The sequence below is a fragment of the Cyprinus carpio genome, chromosome A10, assembly GCF_018340385.1.
Source record: "Cyprinus carpio isolate SPL01 chromosome A10, ASM1834038v1, whole genome shotgun sequence".
Classification (NCBI taxonomy): Eukaryota; Metazoa; Chordata; class Actinopteri; order Cypriniformes; family Cyprinidae; genus Cyprinus; species Cyprinus carpio.
In genome coordinates this window covers 913,763-940,421 of record NC_056581.1, presented here as the reverse complement: position 1 = coordinate 940,421, position 26,659 = coordinate 913,763, and the positions used below count along the sequence as shown (strand labels likewise).

The window sequence follows — 26,659 nt, the reverse complement described above, 5'->3', positions numbered from 1 at the left end:
ACGGAAGCCTGCTCTATTCTGAATAAATTTGCAGCAGTTTTCTCTCGCTGCATCATTTATTTATTTTACAAGTTTGGGGCACCACAGACAATACTTACTGACCAAGGTACAAAGTTTATTAACCGGGTTACAAGATTCTTACAAGAACTCTGTTTTTGGTTCTTTCAGAAATAAAAAATTATGAGAGAACCACGTTTTCACTTCATCCAGGCATACAAAAAAGGATTCTAGAGCAGCATGTTTATTTGGTTTCAAAGGTAGATAAATTTGGGTATCATCTGCATAGCAGTGAAATGATACACCATTCTTTTCTGAAAATAGAGCCCAAAGGAAGTAAATACAAAGAAAAAAGAATGGGTGCGAGAATAGTACCCTGTGACACTCCACAGGAAAGTTTAGCAGGCAACAAAGAAAAATTACCTAATCTGACAGAGAAACTTCTATTTGTTAAATATGATTTGATCCAGCTAAGAACAGTTCCCTAAATGTCCACAAAATATTCTAGTTGAGATAAAAGAATTTTATGATCAACTGTATCAAAAGCCGAGGTTAAGTCTAACAGAATTAGGATTAGGAATTGGCTGAAGAGCAGCAAAATTCAGGTGAAACATTAGCAAGTGGTTGCAACTGAGATCACAGAGTAGTAATCTTATCACAGAAAAACCTTGAGAAAGCTTCACATAATGACACTGAGGGATTTGATATCACATTTACAGGAGGATTTAAAACAAAATTTATGACAGAAAATAAGGCTTTAGAACTATGATGATTCTTTGCAATTAAATTAGAAAAATACTTAGACTTTGTGGACTTCGCTGCTTTCTGAAAAACAGCAAAACAGTCTTTAAGCATTTCATATGAAATATGTAATTTGTCCTTTTTCCATTTCCGTTAAGCTACAAGCTTCTACAAGCTTGCCTCAAAGATTGGATGTTATCATTGAGCCATGGTTCTATTTTAGGTTTTGACTTCTTAGGTTTAAGAGGAGCAGTGGTATTCAAAACCTCTGAGCAGGCAGTATTAAACAGACTAAGATGCTATTCAGCATCCAAGTCAGGTAAAGATGACTCCAAGGACAGAGACAAGCACACCTCGTCAAAGGTGTTTGTGAAGTCATCACAAAAGTGGGAAGAAAAGGATCGAGTCTATTGTACAGTAGGAGTAATGCTTGAACTTAGCTGAGTAAAAGGCATCGAAAATAATACAGTCATATGATCTGAGAGCAAAGTATCAAAAACCTAAAAACAAAGTATCAGTAACAGAAAAACCAACCAGAAAACAGAAAGAACCAAGTCCAAAGTATGTCCATGAGTATGTGTAGAATCTTTCACCCACTGAACCATACTGAATGAATCAATGAGATTGAGAAACTCAATTTCCAGAGGTTTAGACTGACAGCACACATGTATAATAAAATCACCTAGCAGATGAATATTGTTATACTTTGTTATACAATCACCCATAAAAGCAGTAAATTCATTTATAAAATCTTTAACTAGGTGAGGGGGCCAATACACCAGTGCTAACAAAACAGGATCATTCCATTCCAGTCGCAACAACTGTACTTCAAAGCTACTGTAAACAGCAGATGAAACAGGACGACAGTGGATACTAAAACTGTTTTTTAAAATGACCGCTAGACCACCCCCGTGGCCAGAAGAGCGGGGTAAATTAAAAAATGTGCAGCCTGCTGGAACCAAGTCAGAGAAAGGACTCAGATCACCAACCTTCATCCAAGTTTCTGTGATGAACATAAAATCCAAGGCGTGAGTAGTGAAAAAGTAATTTAATAAAAACATCTTATTGACTAGCGACCGAGCATTAATCAGAGCCATCCTGGAAGGCAGTGGAGAGATGACAGGAGTAGAAGCTCTGTTCAGAGAGCGAACATTCTGAGGATTGACTCCACCATGGCGAACATGGAGAGCTGAGTAGGGAGTGATTAATAGTGGAGAATCCGGGAGAATGGGTCGAAGCCAGCAGAACAATGGTCACCGCCTAGATTCCGCTTCACAGAGAACAGGCTGGAAATGTGGCCCGTGTGCAACTGCATTTCCAGTTTGACAGCAACCCCTCCACGCTTCCCGCGTCTCCTGCAACACTTTCTCTGGAAAATATCAGGATGCCATCTGCGCAGATAATCTGGAATATCCAAGAGAATGTTTGGAAAACATGATTTCGATCTGGCCACAGAGCTTACTAACTCTGAGCTATACGCAGTCACAACAGAGTCTTTAATATCCAGAAGTAACTGGCGATCATAGACCAGAGGGGGGTAACAGTTCGACACAGACATAAAAACGGAGACAACACAAAGTAAAGGAGCAGAGATGCCAAACGGCATGCCACGTACACCGACGCCATCTGTCCCTCCTTCTTTCTTCTGTTGAACAATTAAAAGCTGATATTTAAAAGAATGTTTGTAACCAATCAGTTAATACTATGGAAGTCAATGGCTACCGTCACCTGTTTGGTTACTTACATTCTTCAAATTATCTGCTTTTTGTTCAACAGAAGAAAGAAATTCATACAGGTTTGGAACAACATGAGGGCCAGTAAAACCCTTTAAAATATTTAACTATCAGAGCTGGTAAATGTACACCAAAACTTACATTTACATTTATTAAATTAGCAGATGCTTTTAAGTGACTCACAAATGAGGATAAATGACTTGGATATAAATTAGGTTTTAATATTGTTAGAATATAGCATAATTTCAGGGCAGCAGAGGTTATAACATCACTATGGCTTATCTGTGTAATCTTTTGCTCAAACAACCTACAACATGTTTTCTATAATAGCTTTTGACTTTACTGACATCATCCAGAGAGGAATCTGTCTGCAAATGCTATTTAAACTCTTTGTGAGTTCACATTCACATTCTCCCCTCAATTTCCAGTTCAAAGTCTGGACAGACCTTTTTCATGTCAAGACATCCCTGAAAAAAGATAAGATAAATAAATAATATACCTTCAAGCAGAACAAGCCTCTCAAGATGTATTAACCGAATCTGATCTCTGTGAAAGTGGATGGAAGTCATATAAACCAGCTGGCCTTGAAGTGGACTTAATAAATAATTAAATGTATATTAATTTGCTTTTATTCAAATCATTACTGGGCCATTCTGAATAAGATTCCCTCAATCCACAGTGACTGTTATTAAAAGAAATATTCACATATTTTGTGTGCATTTCTAAAAAGACCTTAAAATTTACCATCACATCAGCTATAAGTCTTTCTGTAAATTTTGTCATGAAAAGTGCAATCTGAAAAAAAGAAAAAAGAAATAAAAATATGGAAAGGGTAAAAGATGTACAGATATAGAAAAGACCTTGAAGAAAGTGAAAAGACACAGCAGGAAAAGGTCTTTTTTTATTATTTATTTATTTTTTAACGCCGGGGGGCTGAAAATGTATCAACACAAGAAACTGAAGGCTTCCTATACACTATTAAAACACAATCATTGTATCACAGTGCCTTGTGTAGCATCTACCGAGTCTGGTTAATGTCATGAATTTAAATAATTACTACTTCTTTCAAATCATATCTTCTGTAATGAACCTGATGAAATGACATTTAGAAACATAGATTGTTTTTACCCAAGGCATCAAATGGCATGTAAAAATGAATGAGGCTACATGCTCTGTCTAGATAAACATTATTATTTGTAGGCATTTAAGGTGGTATTAGAGTCACTACTTTTAAGTAAGTAATTGCATATTACATACACTACCATTCAGAAGTTTTGGGTCAGTATTATTATTTATTTATGTATTTATTTTAAGAAATTAACATTTACTTTTTCAGCAAACAATGCATTAAATTAATCAAAAGTGACCGTAAAGACCTTTATATTGTCATTACGTTACATTACTATGCAAGCCCGTTTCTGACACAGGATTAAAAAATAAATAAATAAAGGCAATTGAAACTATGAATGTCACAATTTTGAGGGGGTTTTAGATAAATAGTCTAAATTGTGAGATAAATAGTCACAATTACCTTTTTTTTCTGTGGTGGAAACAGGGTTTTTTATACATTACTTTTGAACTTCCTATTCATCAAAGAAAAAAAATCTCACGCATCAAATCAGCATATTAAAATGATTTCTGAAGGATCATGTGACACTGAGGACTGGAGTAATGATGCTGAAAATTCAGCTTTACATCGCAGGAATAAATTACATTTTAACATAAATTACATTTTCTTTTTTTTTTTCTTTTTTCTTTTTTTTTTTTTGATGAAATAAATATGGCCTTAATTACTTCTTTCAGAAACATTAAAAAAAATCTGTAACACTTTAGTTAAGGGATCAATTCACACTATTAATTAGTTTGCCTATTTAAATGCCTATTATTGACATATTGGCTGTTTATTAGTACTTTTTTCTGCATGCACATATTCTGCATGACCATATTCTACATCCCTAATCCAAACCAATACCTACACTTAACAACTACCTTACTGACTATTAATAAGCAGCATATTAGGAGTTTATTGATGCAAAAGTCATAGTAAATAGTTTGTTAATGGTGAGAACTGGACCTTCAAATTAAATGTAACCAAAAAATCTTACAGACCCCAACGATTTGAATGGTATAAGTCATCTTCAATAAGAAACTGCACCTAGGTTTACTTAAAGCCATTTGCTTTAATTTCTCTAATCATAAAAATAACTATTTTGAATGCATTACCTTGCAAAGGAAATATAAAAGAATCAAAAAGATATAATATATGAGTCAAATTCATTTCTAGTGTGTACATCCGAGAAGTATTAAAACCTAGATGTGCCAGGCCTGTTAGCCAATCCTACACTTATACCCAGACAGATAGGCTACATCAATACCTGAAAATCAACTTGGCTTTTATTTCTTGTAGAGCTGTAGCGGTGCGTGTTCTCCTTTTTTCTAGCTTAGATAAGATTTCCAGAACAGCACAGTACATTATTTGTAGTTCAACATATTTCCAATTTGACAGAAGATGAAATTAACATTCCTGATGGAATTCTCCTGTGTCCTCATCTTGGCCATCCATATTTTATTTTGTGTTACTAAGCATCAGTGTCCAATATAATCAATACTATACTGCTGTTGGTCTCATCTGTTTTTTTTTTTTTGGTTCAGGACACAAGCAACAGAAAACAAAAATTGTTTACCATACAAGTTAATAATTAGTAAATACGTGCCTGTGCCTTCATTACTGCGCAACCTGAAATACATTGCTGAAATACTTGTACTCGTCCACAAGAGGCGCTATAAGCCCTACAATTTTTTCTCCATGGAAAATGCAGGTTAATTAAACTGAACAATAGTAGTGTTTACATGGACCCTACTAATCCGATCATAATAGAACTAGAAGCACAATCAGAATAAAAAAGTTGGATGTTGAAGGTTAATTCAGATTGAATTGGCCAGATCCGACTAAAATTTCGATCGGATTTTAAGGGGTGGTTTATTCCTTTTGTAATCCAAACGAGAGGACATGTAAACACTTGATCGGATTGAAAACCGAAACTGGAAAGTTCTGTGCATGTGCAGTGATGTAGAAATAGCGTAATGATGTATGATGCGCGGAACGAGCTGTTCTTCCTGGCCAATAAAGTGTAATAAATGAGTGTCCCGTCATTGTGATGTATGATGCGCGGAACGAGCTGTTCTTCCTGGCCAATAAAGTGTAATTAGTTTTTTTAAAGTAAGCAGCACTGCACAACAGTTCATGTGCTGGTCGTCGCCCAATTAGGACCCAAAGTAGATAAATATCATGTGTGCTTTTTAAAACAGTATGCCACAACAGCGGGAATCTTTGTGTGTTCATATGTCAAAAGAGTAAACCATATCAGAAGATTGTGAGATTTTGACATATAAACACACATATCAACCTGACCACTTTATTTAGCGTCCATGAAAACGTTCGGATTCATCAATCAGAATTAATTAATTCCGATGGAAGCAAATAGTGTCCATGTAAACGTACCTACTGTCATGAAAAAATATGGGTGTAGATACAAAATGGTTGCAAAATGACAATGCATTGCTTACAGGCAGTTTCAAAGCAAAATGTTCAGTGTCTGGCACTAAACGTGTTTGATTTTCTTCGTAACAGTTGAACATGACTGGTGCCACGTTTTATTATGATGTTTGTTCATGGCAGTTCAGAAATTAAATGTCCGGTGAGTTGTGTTAAAACGTTAAGGCTCTATTGAAATTCATGTACCACCTATACTGAACTCAACAATAAACCTAACCGAGATAAACTAAACTTAAACATGAGATAAAAACACAAACACACACACACACACACACACACACACACACACACACACACACACACACACACACACACACACACACTTGCTGAAGCAACCATGCTGCTTTAGCTTCCTTATACAAGGCTATGAGCTCTTTTGTGGAGTGTTGTGACTTATGTTTCATGGGACTTGCACCTGAGTGCTTTATTATTGCAACTCTAGTGCTGTACCAGCTGAGCTACTGAGCAAGTTTGCTATGTCAGAAAATCCATATGTATGGTAAAAGCTACCCAGGCTCATTGGAAACACGTGCTTCTACATTTCAGCAAAACTCAAAAAACATACCTATATATACAAATCGCTGCAGTTTCCAGTTGAAATGAACACTAAAAGTAAAAGTCGGACAACTTCTATTCCCTTATAAACAAATGATGACTTACAGGGCAGAGTTTTGATTAAGAATGCCTACTATAATTTTCACACAGTTCCTTGCTCAATATTATGTTATGACTTCAAAACGATTTTAACATGCTGTGAGAATTTTTGATACTTATGAATGCTGGCATCACATATCCAGCTTCATATTTATGGGTTTTTCTGACACAGTAGGTTTCCTCGGTAGCTCATGCGACATGGCGTTGCACTTGTGAAGTAAAGTGCTATGGTATGAATCCCATGAAACTACGGTTCAATAAAACAGCTCAAACTTGCATAGAAGGAAGTTGCATAAGCAAATGCATTTTTATATCACTTTTGCTTTCGTTAAAACTATTGGGTAGTTTTAGGTGTGATTTGGTGTAGAGGGTTTGTTATTTTCCGACACAATAAAGCATTAACCTTTTAGCAACAATCACCTGACATTTGAATTCTGAACAACCGCAATATGTTCCTGAAGCAACGTAATAAAAACATGGCCACAGTCATGTACTGAATGTGCAGTTTAGTGCCACTCACTGGACATGTCACTTTGAAACTGCCACAAAACGTGCAGTAAAGTACGTAATTTTGGTGTTCCCGAAACGTCACCACATGCTCATATTTCCAATGAGCTTGGGTTGGTTAAAAGTGTTTTGAGGTCCTTTTTCAAGGAATCACATGAAATCCAATCCTCTATTCATTGATAATTTTCCCCATAATCAGAAAAAAAAGAAAAAAAAAAGAAAGAAAATATGTGGATGTTTTACTATAGTGTTCATTTCACCTGGAAACCTATTTATTTTATTTATTTTCATTTGGAATTGTTTTTTTCAACCGTGTCTGTGATCCACTAGTTTAGAACCCCTACTATGCAGTAGAAACAGGTCACAATGGCATTTTCTCATGACCTACATTAAGCATCAGCACAGCATTAGAAGTTGATGATGCAGCCAATCATGCTTGCTGTTTGGGTCCCCTCTTATAATTAAGTCTGATAGAAGGGGAATGTGAAGATGAGATTTATTGCAGTGGCTTGTCAATGAAGGGTCAAAGAGTCACTGCTGAAAGCCCACCTCTCTCATGATGCAGGTCTGTGCACTGAGTTTAATGCCCTCTATATGGTAGATTTCACGCTGGGGTAATTACCAGGATGTCGTTCATTCCACACTTGTTTTTGAATCAATAATAATTAGTGATTTAAAGAAATCATCCTGTCTTTAGTTACATCTCACTGCCATTTATCTGAATCACAAGTCATTTGATTTAGACTGGAAATATGGAATTTCATTAACAAAAAGGTCAAATAAAGGAGATGATCTGTGTCCATGTTGCAAAAGCTTTATATCAGTGCTGGATTATAGACCAGATGAGCAGGGACTCGGTCTTCTGACTGCCAAGAGTCTCCAAAATCTGCATGACTGAAGACTGCCAAAGGAAGCTGAACACCAGCCCTCAATGTATTAAAGTGCAAGCTAACCACTAAGAACTGGGTCCCTCAGCGCAGCGCAGGACCCCCAGGACTGCATGTTTTGTATGTCTCCCTTATCAGACACACCCAGGTCTTTCAGTCTCAACTAATGAGTTAAATCAGGTGTGTTAAATAAGGGAGACATACCTGTACAAAATATGTAATGTTGGTGGTCCAAAAGGACAGGTTTGAAAACCCCTGCCTCAGTGCATGCACTATGGTTTTTATCGTAAAAATTGAATTTTATATACAGTATTATAATTTTCAAATATATTAATTGTAAAAGAATAATGTATGATCTAGGCATTTGGTGTGGGTCTTTAAAAAAAAAAACACTTTATAATAAAGATACATCACCATACAATTCATTAACAAATCTTTCTCTCTCTTTTAAAATATTAGAGAAAAAAAAAAAACAACATATTTGAATGAGTTCTCATGCAAGCTGCTTTTCAGTATTTATTTATTTCAGCCATGAAACAAACATTGCGAATGTATTTTCTTCCCTATTGTGGCAAATTATCCTTCTTGAATTATGAAAAATAGAGAAGGACTTGGTTTTGTCCATCAGAATTGATTAAATCATTGCCTGCTTGCTAATTGTTGTGATCTCATGTGAGTGACAGGCTGCTGGAAGGGAGGGTATGGGCAGAGAAGAAAAGAAAAGAGAAGGGAACAAGGGAAGTTGGCAGTGGTTCTAAGACATGGCCAAGACCCTCAGAGGACCATGATCCAGGTCTGTATGCAAGAAAGACAATATATCCGGATACACAGGGTGATCGTACAGTACATCTGGTGATAAGGGTGATCTTTTTTTTTTTTTTTTTTTTTTTTTCGTGGGCAACATGCACCTAGGTTTTTTGAGGGTGGCATGCAATAAACAGTAAACAAGCTAATTTTTATAATTAAGCAAGCAAAATTTAACATGATTGCCCAGCATTCTCATGCAGGTAAGACAGCAGAACTGTTAATCTTGTCATAAAAAAAAAAAAAAAAAAAAAAAAAAAAAATATTGTACTTGGAAAAAAAAACAGACACACTGGCCAATTGGCAAAAGGCAAAAGTGGACTGCTTCATGAAGCCCCATATATATATATATATATATATATATATATATATATATATATATATATATATATATCATGGCCATAAATTAAGAATTTGTTCTGTCATTTAATTAAAATGAAGGAACATTTTAGTAAAACATGCCCATGATTTACTTACTCATGGCCATTCAAATGGGGGGCCCTCAGATTTTTGAGCAAAAGTGATTTTGAATCTTTTTTTTTTTTTTTTTTTTTTTTTTTTTTACATTTGAATGCAACATTTTTACATTTGATAATTAAGTTACTTCAAAAGAAATTTACATACAGTACACTGTTTTTGCAAATTTAGTCTCAATGTTTTTGAATCCTCTATTTATTGCCCCCTTCCAACACTTGCCGAAAATGGAGCCAGAAACTTTGTGGGCCCTTGTGAAAAAGAAGTGTACTTAATTGTATTGAATCTGAACTTGTATTGTTTCTCAAATTATATTTTCAGTGAACTGGACTTATTAATATTATGTATATATTAATATTATATAAGCAGATAATATAATATTAATTAAATAAAAGGTCACTAAGTGTATATTAAGAGAGACACTTTCATGTCAGTTTAACTACACTTCTAAAAAGTGCATTTTAATAGTTGTAATATTGTAATAATGTCAAATTACATGTTTTACTATAAAGTATGTTCTAGAACATTTTGCATATGAATACCTATCAATTCTAATGAGATCAAGTTAGAAGGTCATCTATTAACCCGTCTAAGCTATGACACACCTGGACCTCAGGGGACAACTGGTGCTCTGGCTGCATAGTGTCAACAAAAGAATGATGTGTGAGATTTATGGCAGTGGTGATGTGGTACAACAGCCATCAGATTTTTCTTGTTCATCACTCACCGACAGCACTGTTCTGGTGTCACGCCCCTCCTCTTATCCAACCTCTCCTGCTGTAAGTCAGGATTGCGTCAGTGATAGAATGACAACACTGCTGACGATTCAAGGGAGAGGCAGAGGTTACACTTTCTGACACATCAGAATTATTTTCATCAAAATTGGTGTGTAACTTCTTTTGGCTGCTAGTACAGATAAAGTGTTGTGAAGGTATCAAAGGAAAATTGGACACTACATATTTTGTCAGTATGAGCGTAAACAACATCTGCTTTCCTCTCCACATTGTTGCCTTTAGCTTGCTCACTGTTGCGATATTCTACTTAAATCTGATTTGTGTTGTGAAAAGTGCTATGCAGTTAAAATCAAATTGGATCAAATCTATCTCAGCATGAAAACAAAGCTGAGTATAGAGTTATTTTGTTATTTGTTTATCTTTCTTTAAGAAAAAGAATATATATATATATATATATATATATATATATATATATATATATATAGGGTTAGCAGTCTGTTTTATATAATTTAAATTATATGCAATTTATGCAAAGATGTACTGTAATCTAAATCCATCAGTGTCTGATGGATTTAGCAAAGGTGAGAGTGCAGCAGTGAACGGGTTAAACGCACAGCACAGCCAGTGCAATAATCTGCTCTATTCCAGTGCCATTCTGGGAGTTTATCGGAACAGTTTCACTGCGCAACATGTTTAAACTGTAATATAAGCCATTTAAACGCTCGTTTCGGTTTTGAAATCCTTTGCGAATAAATTATTTTTGGAGATCCGTCAGGATTTTTCATGATCAGATTCAGGATGGAATACAGGTTTGCATGCAATAATAAAGATAAATGGAATTTGTATTTGTTTCCTGTCCTTGGACTTCCTTTACGTTGATCTGGAGAACATAAAAGCGCCTTTGGGTTTTTACAGTCACTTTGCATTTTTAGTAGCTGCCTTTTCACCTGTTTGGAAAGCGCGTAAAACAACCCTTTTGAACATTTTGTCCATAATTGCTTTTGAGATGAGCAACGAGTGTTTTGAGCCGCGTTGGACATGTGCACTGCTGGCGATCCCTCAGAAGCCTGTTGGAGAGGAGCGCAACTTTGCTGCGTCTAGGAGATTCACCGGTGATCCATCATCTATCCAGCGTTTTGCACACGGATCCCATCGTTTCCAGAGCTTAACCGAGGCTTGTTTGGAGTAATGCCGGGCTCTTGGATCCGGGGAGCGCTGGGCAGGTTGGTGTGGCTCTCTTTACTTGCGCCAAGCGCTGTGATAATGATCCTTGCTCCCCCAGCATCTCTGGCGCATCCACAGCCATGTCAGATTCTGAAGAGGATCGGACATACAGTGAGAGTCGGAGCTCTGCACCTTCAGCCTCGAGCGTTCAGGCTGGATTCCCTCAGAGGGAGAGATCCGGACTGGGATGCAGACAGAGAAACGTGGGAACAGTGGGACGCGATCACCCAAAGTAGGCACGAACCAGGCTGGAGGGGCATTAGGACTAAAAGCTCAGCGAATAACCCCCACAAGGCCTCCAAAAGTAAAAGCGCACTCAAACAAGTGGGTCCGGATGCTGTGTTTCTACCTCGAGACTCTGTTCTACTTGCTACAGAGAGCCTCAATCGAGTGGCGGGGCTTTTACCCTTCAACCTCAGCCTTGAGATAGTCATGGCCGTGGAAGCAGGACTTGGAGAATTACCTGCTTTCTCTTTTTCCTCCTCATCTACACCTGCTTGTGGCGATCCCGCATCGTTCCTGCAAAGTGTTTGCCACACCGTCATCGTGCAAGGAGTTTCTGCCATCATCGCGTTCCCACAGAACAGGGATGAACTGCTGAAGTTGGAATTTATTGCCACAACGCTACAGATCCCAATCATCAGCGTCGTCCAGAGCGAAATTAAACGCCAGAGTCAGGTGTGTTTATTTTCATTAAAATGTTGATGTTTGCATTTATAGCACTGAGACAGTTCTGGTCTGCAGCTGCATAATGTATAGTTTCTGGAGAGCTCAGTTTCTTTCATTTAGAATTGTAAATGTTGAGGGACTGCACAATACAACAAGTACAATTAGAGGACATATGTTGAAACGTTTCGAACAGGATTGTGAGTATGAATGAATTATCTTAAACTAAGGGTTCATGATGATGAATGATTTTAAACTAAACATCAAAATCCAAAATGTAATCATGTCATCACCATCATGAGATAAAATAATTTTGACAAAAAATAATTATATCTTAATAACATAGCTGTAATAACATATAAATGTATCATGTAAATAACAACCTAAACATAACAAATAGACACATAAATACATTTAATATTTCTGTATTTTATAAGTTCGTTATGCTATGACTTGGTTAATATAACGTTATAGGGTTATATTTTCTAAATTGCAATCTGATGGCATTTGGGGAGAGGGAGTCATGGTGAAGTATAATTTTTATCAACCAACAAGTAAATTAATTTTGTCAAAACTAATGACAGGAAGAAGTTGTTGAACATGTGTTTACAGCACTGAGATACTGTACAGCTTCTGGAGAGCTCAATTTCTTTTATTTAGAAATGTAGATGTTGAGGGACTATACACAAGTACAATTAGATGAAACGTTGACACATTTGGAACTGAGGAACTGGATTGGAATTATGAATGAAAGATTTACTTGTAGTTATTAAGGTTTTTTTTTTTGGGGGGGGGGGGGTTATAAACAATACACTACAGACAGAGAATGAATGCATGATGACAATCATTGATTCAAAGCTTTGGTGCATCCTGCTGCTGCTTAAATAAATGTTGTTTTCCCTTGGTTCTTTATAGTGGAAAAAGGTTATTCAGATTATATATATATATATATATATATATATATATGTATATATATATATATATATATATATATGTGTGTGTGTGTGTGTGTGTGTGTGTGTGTGTGTGTGTGTGTGTGTGTGTATGTATACACTAATACGTTTGTTATGAAACCTGCTGGATCAAGTCTAAACCACAAATAAAACATCTGTTGACAGTAGATGATGACACATCTAGCTGTTTGTCTGACTGTTTGTTAAAAATGCATTTTTCTGAACACCCTGAGGCATGAGCTGTTAGATATCCGATCTTTTGAAGTTAGCACCATCTTCTGGTCAGTTCCTTGTTTACATGGATCATGTAAGATTTATCAGATTCCTCTGTGAGCTCAGAATCAGTGTCTGTTATCTGTCCAGATAGCAATTAGTCTCTCAGTGTACTCATTACTGAGCTTTACTGATTTCTGATTTACTGATTTCTTTACTGCTTTCTTTCTTAATGAATGAATGAATGAATGAATAATAAATAAATAAATAAATGTTTATTAAAACACCAGCAGCAAAACAGCTCAAAGTGAAAATCATTGTCATTTATTTATTTATTTATTTATTTATTTATTTATTTATTTTCAGTTCAAGTACAGTGGAACTGTTCATTTCGGAGTTAATAGTTTAATAAATTGTTGACTACATTGACACATACTGTATACAGGACACTATAATTGATCACCAAGGCATCATAAAAACACAATACATATTTACTCTATATAGTCTTTTCACGGCCTCTTAGTAAACATTAAAAACGTTATTTCTGTATCCATATATATATATATCCCCATCTGGTCAAATTCTGCAGATTTTTAACAATATAATTATGTTATGCAGAAGGTAACAGTAATAGTTTTCACAGTAACACAGGTGACAATTAGATGTCTATATTATTAAGGATCATTATAACAACTGTATGGTTTCATCATTTATCATTCTCAATCCCTTTTGGGACATTTCAAGGTTATAAGAAGACAAACCACAGGTCCATCAAGCTACTCTCTACAGGCCTGAAGAACTGTGGTGTATCAAATCACCCATCTTTATCCATTCATCTTCAGAGCTGCTGGAAACGCACATAATTGTATCACCCTCCAGTGCTTTTTTATGACACAGCAGTAATATCTGGCTGTATCCCAGCTTGCAAATCATTTAATGACACAGGCTCCCTCAAGATAAAACATACTCCGGATGAAGTAGACACTCAAAAAACCTCTAAGTGTCTCTTCTTAACTTGTTAGTGGTACTTATTACCCTCCCACTGGTTAGACTAATTAGATTTCACGACAACCCTACAGACAATAAGTCAGACTTTGTTAAGACATCTTGAAATAAATCCCTGGAAAGCTTTTCCTTAATCAGTTCTGATTGATTTTCTGATCAGGGGAAATTAAATGGCTCAGATAAACATTTCATCTGGCAGTGTCTGTTAAGGTCTTGATTTCCTTCGCAGGACAATGTCATGTTATTAATAGCTATTATATTATTAAAACATTGAGATCCCAGACCTCACATAATTAATGTTTCTGGATCTCCTTAGTGGGCAACGTTTCCCTATACTCCACATCCATATTTTGATGGGAATGCCTGAGACTCAATAGAGTTAACAGCACTTTTGACTCCTGGTCAGGGTTGCCAGGTCTTTGTAACAAAACCAGCCCAATTGCATTCTGGGGGAGAACATCTAATCAAAAATTCTCCAAAATTGTGTATAGGAGGGAATGGCTATCAAAATCACTCCAAAATTGGGTTCCATAGAGAGTTTCCCATGGACTAAAAAAACAACCAGTGGCAACAGTATAAAAATAGCCAAATTCTGCAGGAAAACCGCAGACTTGGCAACACTGCTCCATCATCATCATCATCAATTAACAGGTAAATCAAACAATTAAATTAGTATTTTGGTCCATTGACCTATATTTGCTAAAATTTCAAAAATAAGCTGATAATTTTGGTTAATTGTATGCATTTTGTTTTTGGACAGCATAAACTGATGTAGTAGAATATAATTATTAAAATGCTAGTTCAAAGCATTTGAAGATGCTAATTAAACTGATTTGACAATTTTCAGAGGATTCATCCACTTTCAAATGTGTTAAACTAGTTTGAAATGATGCCCCTCTAGAGGCATTTCTATTTCCATCCATCACAAATGGAACCACAGAGCGCTTAAAGTAATTGTTTTCAGAAGCAAAGAATTGCACACTCAGACATCATGTTGGAAATCTTAATGTTTGTTTTTTTTCTCTTCCGAGATTCTGCTTTAGAAACTCAGTCTGCAAACAGAAGGAGACTGTCCATCAAATCATGCATTATGATAAATATCTTTTGGGCCTTTAGATTTACCTGAGCCCGAGCTCGTGTTTCTGTTGTGTTTTTCTTTCATAAACAGCTAGACTAGAACAAATTCTTGAGATTTGTTTTTTTAGGAAATTCTTTAGAAGTTGGACTTGTTTTAACGCGACATACAGTCTTAAAAATACATGCATGGCCTAAAAAGGCCATGCATGTATTAAAAGAGGCATCCATCTCTTTGTTATGATAACCACATTTGTTTCTTCTCAACAGAACTCTCTCCATTTCCAGATGGCCATGCAAAACCCTCAAACCTCCCAAGCAGATCTCATCTTTTCCCTGCTGTCCATGAACAACTGGTATGATGTCAGTCTGGTGATGTGTCAACAGATGAACATTTCAGACTTTGTTTTCTTGCTCCATAACAACTCCAAATTTCATCTGGGGACGGTTCTCAAGTTATCCACCAACAGCAGCTCCAAAAGTGACTTTCAAATGTCCCTGCAAGTTCAACTGGAGTCCATCAAATACTCCACATCTACCATAGTGACCTTTGGATGTGACATCAGGGATATAAAGAGAATCTTTACTACCATTGCGAAGTTTGGTCTGATTCTTCCGGATTACCACTGGATTATAGGAGACTCTCAGAATGTGGAGGAATTACGGACAGAGGGGCTACCCATGGGCCTTCTTGCACATGGTGGCATGGGTGAGCCCTCGCTGGATCATTATGTTCAGGATGCTTTGGAGCTGGTGGCACGAGCGGTGGGATCGGCTGCCACTGTGTCTCCAGAACTGGCGCTGATTCCTGGCATCACAAACTGTCTGGCTAGACTTGAGACTAAAAATCTCACATCAGGAACCTTTCTGTCCAGGTATTTGATTTGACACGCTGCTTGATATTATATAATATTTGTGTTGTTTAAGTGGCATCACAAACTCATGTAAAGGCTGCAACAAAAAAATGCAGTTCTAAATCCACTCTTAAAAATAAAAGTTGTTTTTAATAGACTGTTTTTTTTTTTTTTTAGTTTTTAGTTTATGGAATTCATTTTATAAAAACTTGATTGTGGGCGGTTTAAAAAGCTGAGAAAATTGTGTTTTTGCCAAAAACTCTGTCAGAATCAGAACAATTATCAAAACATAGACGGAGAAGATCATTCTCATCAACACCCCCAAATCTTGCACGGTCCTAAACCACTTCCACATTTCGACATTTCATTCGGTAACGTTAGGCAGTTTTGATTTGTATGCTGTTTAATGCTTGGTGCTCTCTGTATTTTACATATGTATCTGCTTACATATGTGATTGCTTGTTTCTGCTTCTTCTTCACCATATTTTGATCCAGAGATTCAGTACTCTCTAAGAAAATGTGTAATAGCACCTCCTACTAGAGGTGTGCACAAATAGTCAAATATATTTGAATATTAGATCTGTAATTATAAAAAAAAAAAAAAAAAAAAAAACACTCGATTTTTACTAAGTGTTGCTTTGCTGGCCGTAAATGCAGGGAATCCATGATGAATCCTAAGCACACAAACTAAAAGTCAGTTAGAATATATAAAACATGGAGCGTGTTAAGAAGTTGATTGTATTTGATCACAGAATGTCGTCGTCCGCCTCATGAATTTTGGAATTATTTGATCCAAATGAGCTTACTAAATGAGCTTACAAAATTTAATAAATTTTGATCAAATAAATCGGTGAAACTGAGTATATATTTTGTTTACCTGTTTAAGCTAAAAGGAAACCTTGAGATATAACATTATGTTGTTGTAGAACATTGTCGTGTCTAATGCCTAACAAACATGGTGACAAATGCTTGTCTATTAAAAAAAATAAATAACATATTTCTCATTAAACACCATTTTTTTATGAGCCCAAATATTCAGATATAATATTTTTGAAAAATGCCCATCCCTACCTACCGTATAACAGTGAAAATGCAATGTCAATGGTGGGGAAAGAGTTAAGAACATTTCTATACTGTCATCTGTGGTTCCACAAAGAACCTTTAAAATCCACAAACTTTCCACTGCATTAAAGGTTCTTTATAGTGGGAAAAAAAAAAATATATATTTAGATTATTACATTTCTCTTCACACTAATTAAAGTTTCCTGTGCAAGAAATGCTAGTTGTATGACACATATACTTGCTGAGTAGGTAAAATGTTCAGAATCAGTCAATAAATTCAATTTCATTTAGAATGCTGCAGTAGACAACAAGGCAGGAATTGAGCTTTCTCAGTTTCCACCAACCTTTCAGAAAGGTTAATTTTGACATGTTGTAAAATACCCAGATACATATATAAACATTAACTACAGAAAGAAAAAAAATCCATAATGTCAGAATTATATGACAAATTCTTTGTTCACATCAAGACTAGCAATGTGTGCTTACAGAGTAAACAGTGTAAATTTTGATTTCATGCAGACTTTAAAGACAAAATGACAAGGCATTCACACGCACATTTAACTTCTGTACTGCTACATATTTTCAAATAAAACAGAAAAAAAGGAAAAAAAATAGTGTTAGGTGAGTTTTTAGATTTCCAAGCTAATAATAATTTGAGGTTCATTAATCTCCAGATGAATACTAGTAGTAAAAGTGACATCATCTAACTAAACTGGAAACATTTATGGGGCAGTATATTATAAGTACCACATACGATATAGCCTAGATTATCTTTTGCAATTATAATAGTATTTATATGACAAAAGCAATAAGGATCTTATAAAAACAAAAAAGTGACAACAAACAGCAAGTTGCTGGAAAAAGTTGCCTTTTAATAGAAAAGCTCCAACAACTACAGTCATGCTACTGCTAATGTGGCGTGAAAGTCAGTAGCACCATTTTATTTTTAGTTGGCTGTTGTGGTAGATACTATTTAAATACATACAAATATTTATATAAATACTCCAATGCTTGTGTTTCAGAAAAATGAATGAATCATGCACAATAATGAAGGAATGAATCATACACAATAAAGGTCCATTCAAACCAAGAACAGTAACTAATGATAACTATATGTCCAAACCAACACAAAATATAATTTTTATTACAAGTGTGCTGCAAGCTCTTTAACGTCAGGTGGATTCTGATTGGCTGTCAATGTTTATCCACTGGTTTATCCACTTCTCTGTTGTCAAAGAATTTGAACAATTATTAAAATTTTATAGTTATCATCCTTGGTGTAAACGGACCTTTAGATTAGAGAAATTTGGTCATAAAAGTAAATCAGGTTCTTTTTGGTTTAATATTGCATTTGTAAGAATTAGACTGGACGAACTTCTATGGATTGGATTGATATATGATTTTCTCTTAATTCTTAGATACATGGCCAACACGTCTTTTGACGGCCTGAGCGGCTATGTAAATATTCAAGAGGAATCGATCATCATCTCTGAAAGCCATCACTTCATCTGGAATCTCCAGCATGACCCAGTAGGCAAGCCCATGTGGACGCGTCTCGGCAGCTGGAAGCAAGGCAAACTGGTTATGGATTACGGTGTCTGGCCTAATAAGAGACAGTCTCAGGGAGGAGCGGACTGGCGGCATTCCTCACGTCTACACTTGCGCGTCGTGACCTTGGTAGAACATCCGTTTGTCTTCACCCGAGACGTTGATGAAGAAGGCTTGTGCCCGGCTGGCCAGTTGTGCCTTGACCCCCTAACAAATGACACAGCCTTATTGGAAAGTCTTTTTCAGGGTTTGCAAGGTGGCAACGACAGCATCCCTATGGAGTTTAAAAAATGTTGCTATGGATATTGCATTGATCTTTTAGAGAAGCTAGCAGAGGACATGAGGTTTGACTTCAACCTCTACATTGTGGGAGACGGGAAATATGGAGCTTACAAGAATGGTCGCTGGACAGGTCTGGTCGGGGACCTCATGAGCGGGGCGGCACATCTGGCTGTAACTTCCTTTAGCATCAACTCAGCACGCAGTCAGGTCATTGACTTCACAAGCCCGTTTTTCTCCACCAGTCTGGGAATCCTTGTCAGGACTATGGATACGGCCGCACCTATTGGGGCCTTCATGTGGCCCCTGCACTGGAGTATGTGGCTGGGAATATTTGTGTCTTTACACTTGACGGCCGTGTTCCTGACCTTGTACGAGTGGAAAAGCCCTTTCGGCATGACTCCGAGGGGAAGGAACAGGGACCGTGTCTTTTCTTTCTCCTCTGCGCTAAACGTTTGCTACGCAATTCTATTCGGCAGGACTGCCGCCATTAAGCCACCAAAGTGTTGGACCGGCAGATTCCTCATGAACCTCTGGGCCATATTCTGTTTGTTCTGCCTTTCAACATACACGGCTAATCTCGCCGCTGTAATGGTCGGTGATAAAACCTACGAGCAACTCTCAGGTATACATGATCCAAAGGTAAGAGTAACTTGTGTGTATAATTTTCATATTATGTCAAAATGACTGGCAGGCTTAGAGGTTAAAAACACACTTCCTGGTTGATGAAACTGGTCCTCTTGTTTTTCACTCCACCATCCATCACAAGGTTTCCGCTTTGGAACTGTTCGGGAGAGCAGCGCTGAGGACTATGTGAAAAAAAGCTTCCCAGAGATGCATGAATACATGAGACGATATAATGTCCCTACAACACCTGATGGGATAGATCTTCTTAAGTAAGTCATAATCGTTATTGTAAAGAGGCATCGATCACTGGAGCAGCACTAATTTACTGGATGCCCTCTACCATGTCCATCTTTGATGGCTTTAGCCTTCTTGCAGTGTCATACAAATCCATGTAGTTCCACTGCACAAGACTAGGAATGAATAGACTTGTTTGACTAATGTTTGGACTGTGTTGAAAACACACTTTCCTACTCACTGCACGATCTGGGTGGCGGCCAAACACCCATTTTACATGCAAAACACCTATTCCTTCTCACTGCATGATCTGACTCACATGCATTGCTGGAATAGTCTGAACAATACATGCAAAACATATATTCATGTTGGGGAAGCAAGCAGGTCATTTCTGTTATGCTGTACCTCTTGATCACTTAAAATAAAATAAAAAAGTAAGGTTGTGCTGTAATATAGGGAAGTATTTTTGACAAGGTCAGAGCACTTAAACCAAAAGATTTGTGAGCTAAAGTTGTTGCTGTTGCTTATTGATGGGTGGACAGGATGGAAAAATTGAGGACATGGAAAACAAAGACAACTTGATCATCATCATCATCAGAATGAATGAATGAATGAATGAATGAATGAATAAAATAATAAATAGATTTGTTTGTTGATTCAATAAGAAAAAAAAGAGAATGCATTTATGTTTCTTGTTATTGTGTTTTCATTTTATTATTATTATTTTTTTTTTCAGAAGTTAGGGACCAAAAATGAGGACTTACTTAACTGTAGAAACGACCCAAGCAAACAAGCTAGTGTCAAAAGTTCCCAGATGTCACTTGAGTGTTCGACAGGCCACACTTAACTAAATTTAGAAGAGGTTTTCCTCCTTTCATATCCTCTGTTGCAAGTCTGAAACTCCTCTTTTGAGTTTCCAAAACCTTCGGGACATGATTTGATGCAGTCCTCAAATCAGAGCGCATACTCCAAAATATTGCCACAGTGTAGAATTCCTTCAAGCAGGGCAGAGTGAATAGATTTCAGGAGAAGTAGATGAAATTTGCAATATTTTCCTAAGGAGGTCAGCCAGGTCTCTCCTTTAAAATCAATCCAGCATGTGTTTGTGCAAGATAACATACTCTCTGAACTGCATAGGATAAACAAGGATGTTACTGCTAGTAGTAAATTGGGCTTATTAACTTTCCGTGTTCTTTTCTATGAGTGTGTATTTATTTGGTTCTAGTGGTTCTACTGATTCAACACCAATACCAATTTTAAATGTTCTTATTGTGACTACATTGTATCTCCATAGACAAAATAATGTCTGAATGTAGCAAATGTATGTGTCATTATATAATAGCGAACTGTTTGATGTTATTCCAGGGATGATCCCCAAAAGCTGGATGCTTTTATAATGGACAAAGCTCTTTTAGACTATGAAGTGTCTATTGATGCAGACTGCAAGATGCTGACAGTGGGAAAGCCTTTCGCGATTGAAGGCCAGTAAATGAATGCTTCTCACTTGTTATTGTTTCTACAGTAAGTTATGGAGTGAGTGAACTACTGTGCACATGCTGATGAAATTTACATTTCCCATCTGTCCACAGGCTATGGCATTGGGCTCAAACAGAACTCTCCTCTGACCTCAAATATCTCTGAGTTGGTCAGTCAGTACAAATCTGATGGATTTATGGACATGCTGCATGATAAATGGTATAAGGTTGTACCCTGTGGTAAAAGAAGCTTTGCAGTCACAGAGGTGAGTCTGATAGCAACTCTAAATCAGAAGCACTATCATTAGGCATCTATCTATCTATCTATCTATCTATCTATCTAGATTAGATACGGCTATTTTTTTTTACATCCAAATAAAAAACTACTCTATTACTCTATTATTTTGCGTCTGTTTTCAGATCTCGCTTTCATCATCATTTACTAATCCTCATGTCATTCTAATCATGTGTTGTTTTCTTTATTTGTTCAAAAATGTATAGTTTGCATGTTAAATTCAGTTGGGGATTTGAGAGCTCTGGTGAAGAGGGACATTTTCAGTGTATAATAACTATGATTTGTTCCTCGTACAAGACTTGGAATAGAGTGCACAAATCATTCAAACTATTTTGTGATGGTTAAATGGTGTTAAACTCAAACTATAAAGATCTAATTTAGTTTCTTACAGAATAATCAGAACAATATGGGGTTTTATGTAACTAAATACTGACAACATTTCATTTATGGCTATTCCTCTTTTCTAACCTTGACTTTCATCCTCAGACGTTACAGATGGGGATAAAGCACTTCTCAGGGTTATTTGTCATGCTATGCATTGGAGTGGCCCTGTCTCTCCTCACCACACTGGGTGAACACATCGTCCATCGCTGGCTGATACCCAGAATGCAGCAGTCCTCACAGCTTAAGTACTGGCTCCACACCAGTCAAGTAAGTTCATCTGCACAATTCCACTCGGATTTTATTACAGATAATTACGTTGCAGCATTAAAGGGCTGCTTTTCTCATTACTCACTTTGTAATTCTCAATGCTAGTTTTCTTTAATAGCACTTAATTTAATTGTTTTTTCAGCGATTACATCGAGCACTTAACCCGACTTTCAAAGAAGACAAATTACAGACAGTTGCAAAACCGGAGAAAAGGTAAACTGCTTTCATAACGAAGGAGCTGTTAAATAATGTCTAGCATTCATGCAACACTGAATAGACGCCCTTAAGTGTCATTGCCAGGAAACTATTCAGTGCATTATAAAAAAAAAAGATTTATCTTTATGACATTATATGAATCAAACAGGATAAAGTTTCTCTTACAAGCTTTACCGGTATTCCATTATGTTTACACTCACACTATTGCATCAAGTTCTTTAATATGCTTTACTTATAACTATATTTTCTTTAAAATACTGAACATTTATGATAGATTATTAGTAATTAATGACATCTTTAAAGAAATATTTGACTTAAATTTGACTTTATTTACTATTATAGTATGTATTGTTATTTTTATTAGCTTTTATATTCAATTTTAGTTTTTAGTTATTAAGTTATGTGATTTAGTCATTTTTATTTGATTTTTTTTTACATTTCCATTTAGCATTGTTTTTATTTTAGTTTTAGTAATTTAGAACTTTAAATAAATTAGTAAATTAGTGCAAATGCATTTTTTCTCATGTATTTCATCAAATATTCATATTTTATTTTATTTCAACTTTATTTCAATTACTGAAAAAGAGTTTAAGTAATTTAGTAAATTAGTAATTAAATTTTAGTTATCAACACTGCAACCAATGACATTATTTCTTGACTACAACACACAAAGAGATATTTTGCCCATTGCACCATTGCATTTTTCATTTAATTTCATGTAACTGGAGCTTTCAAGCTTCAAAAATGACATAAACCACCATTAGTTTTTCACAATATTACAGCATTACAAGCCTTTTGAAATTATTTTTGTCAGACCAGTTTTATGAAACAGATCAGGCAGTTCATTAAAAGATTTGATATACAAAACAATTCATTCATGATCGCTGCATCCATTATGAACATGCCAAGGAAAGCTAGGTTAGATGTGAAGATTTTATATATATATAGCTTCAGAACACTTATAACGCACAAGTAAAAATAGATCAGTTTTATCGCATATGCATTGTAAAGACCAGTCAAGATTTCTCTTTTTGTATTGTACAGACGAAAGTGATGTGGAATGACAAAGTTTTTTCACTACTGGAACAGCTATAACTTTACATGGCATACTTCCTTAAATTCTATTTATATACTGATATTGTGATATCATTCTTGTCCCGATTAATGCAATGTTGGAAACAACCAGCAAATGCCGTGGAACTCTTTGGGAACCTCCAACTGCAACAGACGAAAACTGTCCAATCAAGAGGGACAACAAAATGACCTGGAATGTTCTCACTGCAAAGAGCTACTGTCCCCGCAGGACAAGAGACAGCTTCCGTTACAGGCCACATCGAACGGAAGAACCGACTTGCTTGGCCTTTCCCAGAACCCCATAGTACAAGAACTGACAGACCTGGAAACACAAATCCAGCTTATCAAAAAGCAACTACAGCTTGCCATGAAGAAGAAAAAAGAGCTGGAACAGAATCAGAAGTCAAAGTCTTCAACCGAGTCCTAGACTCATGGGAGATTTGGCTGGAGTTAGATTGTTCAAAAGCTTGGACCTACCGGTTGATTATTTCAATTGCAGCTCCTAGGGGAAGCAAGACTTTCTCTGCACATTCTCTGAAGTCCTTTTTTAGTCTTTTTATTTTATTCCTCATTGAACTGAACTTGAAAAAAAAAAAAGGACAGAAGAGAAGAAATGAATTCGGATATAAGGAGTATGTATTCCCAGAAGTTTAATTTTGAGGATACCTTGTTTTTATGCGGCGACGTGGAAAAAGAAGTGTGTATCTGCCTAAAGGGAAGGCATTTATGCGTCAAAATGATATTTATTTAAGGTGTCAAACTGTGATGTATGATAGCGTCTCCTGCATATTGATACACAGAGCTGAGAATTTTTTTTTTTTTTTTTTAAGAAGAAAGCCGTGCCGTCGTCTCTAGAGATGTACCGAGAAAGTGTTAACCTTGAACACATGCTGTTAACCTTGAATTGTTATGTTTTTATGAATTAAAATGGCTTTGAGATATGTTTCTTTGAGATTAAGTTCTTTCAAATCTTCTCAGATTTCAAATCTCAAGGTTTAAGTGTCCATTTGCAATATAATGATCTGTAAGGGTTTTGACTAAAAGATAAGATCTGGTGAGATGATAATGAAACAAATGGCTCTGGTTTACAATTCTGACTCCAAACAACATTTACAGTTCCTTATTATTATTTTTTTTTTAAGTAATATTTATAAACAAACAACAAAACTGTGTTGAATATCTTCAATAATGCAATCTGGATTACGTAATCAGATTCCAAAAATTAAGCACTTGGAATTTGATTATATTACATTTCAAAATACTTATAATCAGACTACAGTTACTTTTTATGGATTACATGAATACATATTATTCACATAGTAGCAATAAATGAATTGATTCGTTATAATTCTTGTTTTCATCTTTTAAATTTAAATTTTAGTTAGATGTCTGTGGGGATGTACAGTCCAACCAGTTATTTGTTTACTAATATTAATTTACATTTTCAGAGGGTTAATGAAAGGGAGTCTACGTTAAGCATTTTAACCAAAATGTTTCCATTTGTACAATATTTCATTCCGTTTGAAAATGAAAAACCTTTTTTGTTCTCCAAATAGGCAATAAGTCAAAAGAGAATATCAAATAACAAACCCTTTTCATGTCACTCTATGATCATTCACACAGATCGCGTTCAGTAAAATGTTAGGGTGCTACAAAGAACAAACATAAGAACACAAGCAGGCAGATATTTTCAGCAGATGTTAATTATCGCAGAGACTGAATATGAATCCTCTATAGGCCAAGTTGTCTCCTCTGTGGCATAGTTAAACCATCCTAACCCATCAGCTCACTGCTGCTCCAGTGCCCTGCTACATGAACGATCCGAAGCCCTTGGGATATTTATTACTGATTTATGTCAACTTTTCATTCTCTTTGTACAACACTGACTTGAATCATGATAGACATTCTGATTCATTGGTCCGTTAATGACTTCAAGTCATTCAAACCCTGAAGCAGCAAACAACCCAACACTTTCACTCTCAAACTCTCTGCACAGCTGGCATGAAGATTTGGTGCTGATGGCCAATTATTTGTTTACTCCATGCTTAAAGCTATGTAGATTCAACGATTGCTATGAAGGATTTTATTTGCCCATATAACTAGAAAATTACTCTCAAAGTTTTTCACAGAATGATCTCCTTTGGCCATATCTCATGTGCATAGAGTTTCTCTGTGAACAAGTAACCGTATCCTCATGCCAGCTGTGCAGAGAGTTTAGGAGTGAAATTGTTGGGTTGTTTGCTGCTTCAGGGTTTGAATGACTTGAAGTCATTAACGGACCAATGAATCAGAATGTCTATCATGATTCAAGTCAGTATTGTACAAAGAGAATGAAAAGTTGACATAAATCAGTAATAAATATCCCAAGGGCTTCAGATCGTTCATGTAGCATTTGACAGGACAGGTAAAATCTTCTTTGTATGGGACGTTTTCTTTGAAAGAGTTCATGAAAACTGAAGTTGTGAGAAGCATTCGCAATCATGGCACTACTGAACATTTGAACATATATAAGCTGATCTCATGGGAAAACATAGCGTTAATTCAGGTAAAGTGTGCCGTTTAAGCTTTATCATACTGCGTTGAATGTGTACAATTTCAAAGCATAACAATGGTCAGTTTTGTTTGATGCAGTATTACCCTGGTGATTTTGGTTACACCTCAAAGGGGGACTCCATCATGAAAGGTAGTCAGTCTTTTGTCAGTCAGATTTTCATTTATAACTAATAAGGTTGCTCACTAAATGTAAACATATTATTGTGATAGTATTATTTGTTACTGAAGTTAACATGGATATATATATATATATATATATATATATATATATTCATCCATATATGAGTGTGCAGTCAGGAAATTAAAGTCAGATATGGAAGAGAGGAAAGAGAGAGCAGAAAGGAAGGTGAGACTTGAAAGGTGAATCTGGAATGTTTAAAAAAATGAATGAGAGCAGCAAGATAGGTGCAGTATAAAGTTAAAATATGGTAACAATTAAGTTTTACAATATTACATTTTAAATGTTCCACAGCAAACTTCAGCACAATACATATCAGTTGTTTTGAAATTTATGCATGAACTAAGAATTTTACTTAATATTTTGGACGTTTGTTAAATATGTCGTTGAA

The 26,659-nt window shown here is 36.0% G+C and overlaps 1 protein-coding gene across 1 annotated transcript; it reads left to right on the top strand.

Annotated features, from left to right (window-relative positions):
* Positions 1–10,767: 10,767 nt before the first annotated feature.
* grin3a (glutamate receptor, ionotropic, N-methyl-D-aspartate 3A) lies at positions 10,768–24,689 on the top strand. The gene is made up of 9 exons (XM_042764668.1): positions 10,768–11,989; positions 15,493–16,097; positions 18,557–19,606; positions 19,715–19,861; positions 21,192–21,307; positions 21,416–21,567; positions 22,083–22,247; positions 22,390–22,460; positions 23,628–24,689. The coding sequence occupies exons 1-9, from the start codon at positions 11,276–11,278 to the stop codon at positions 23,962–23,964; spliced, it is 3,357 nt and encodes a 1,118-aa protein (XP_042620602.1). The 5' UTR covers positions 10,768–11,275; the 3' UTR covers positions 23,965–24,689.
* The last annotated feature ends 1,970 nt before the right edge of the window (positions 24,690–26,659 follow it).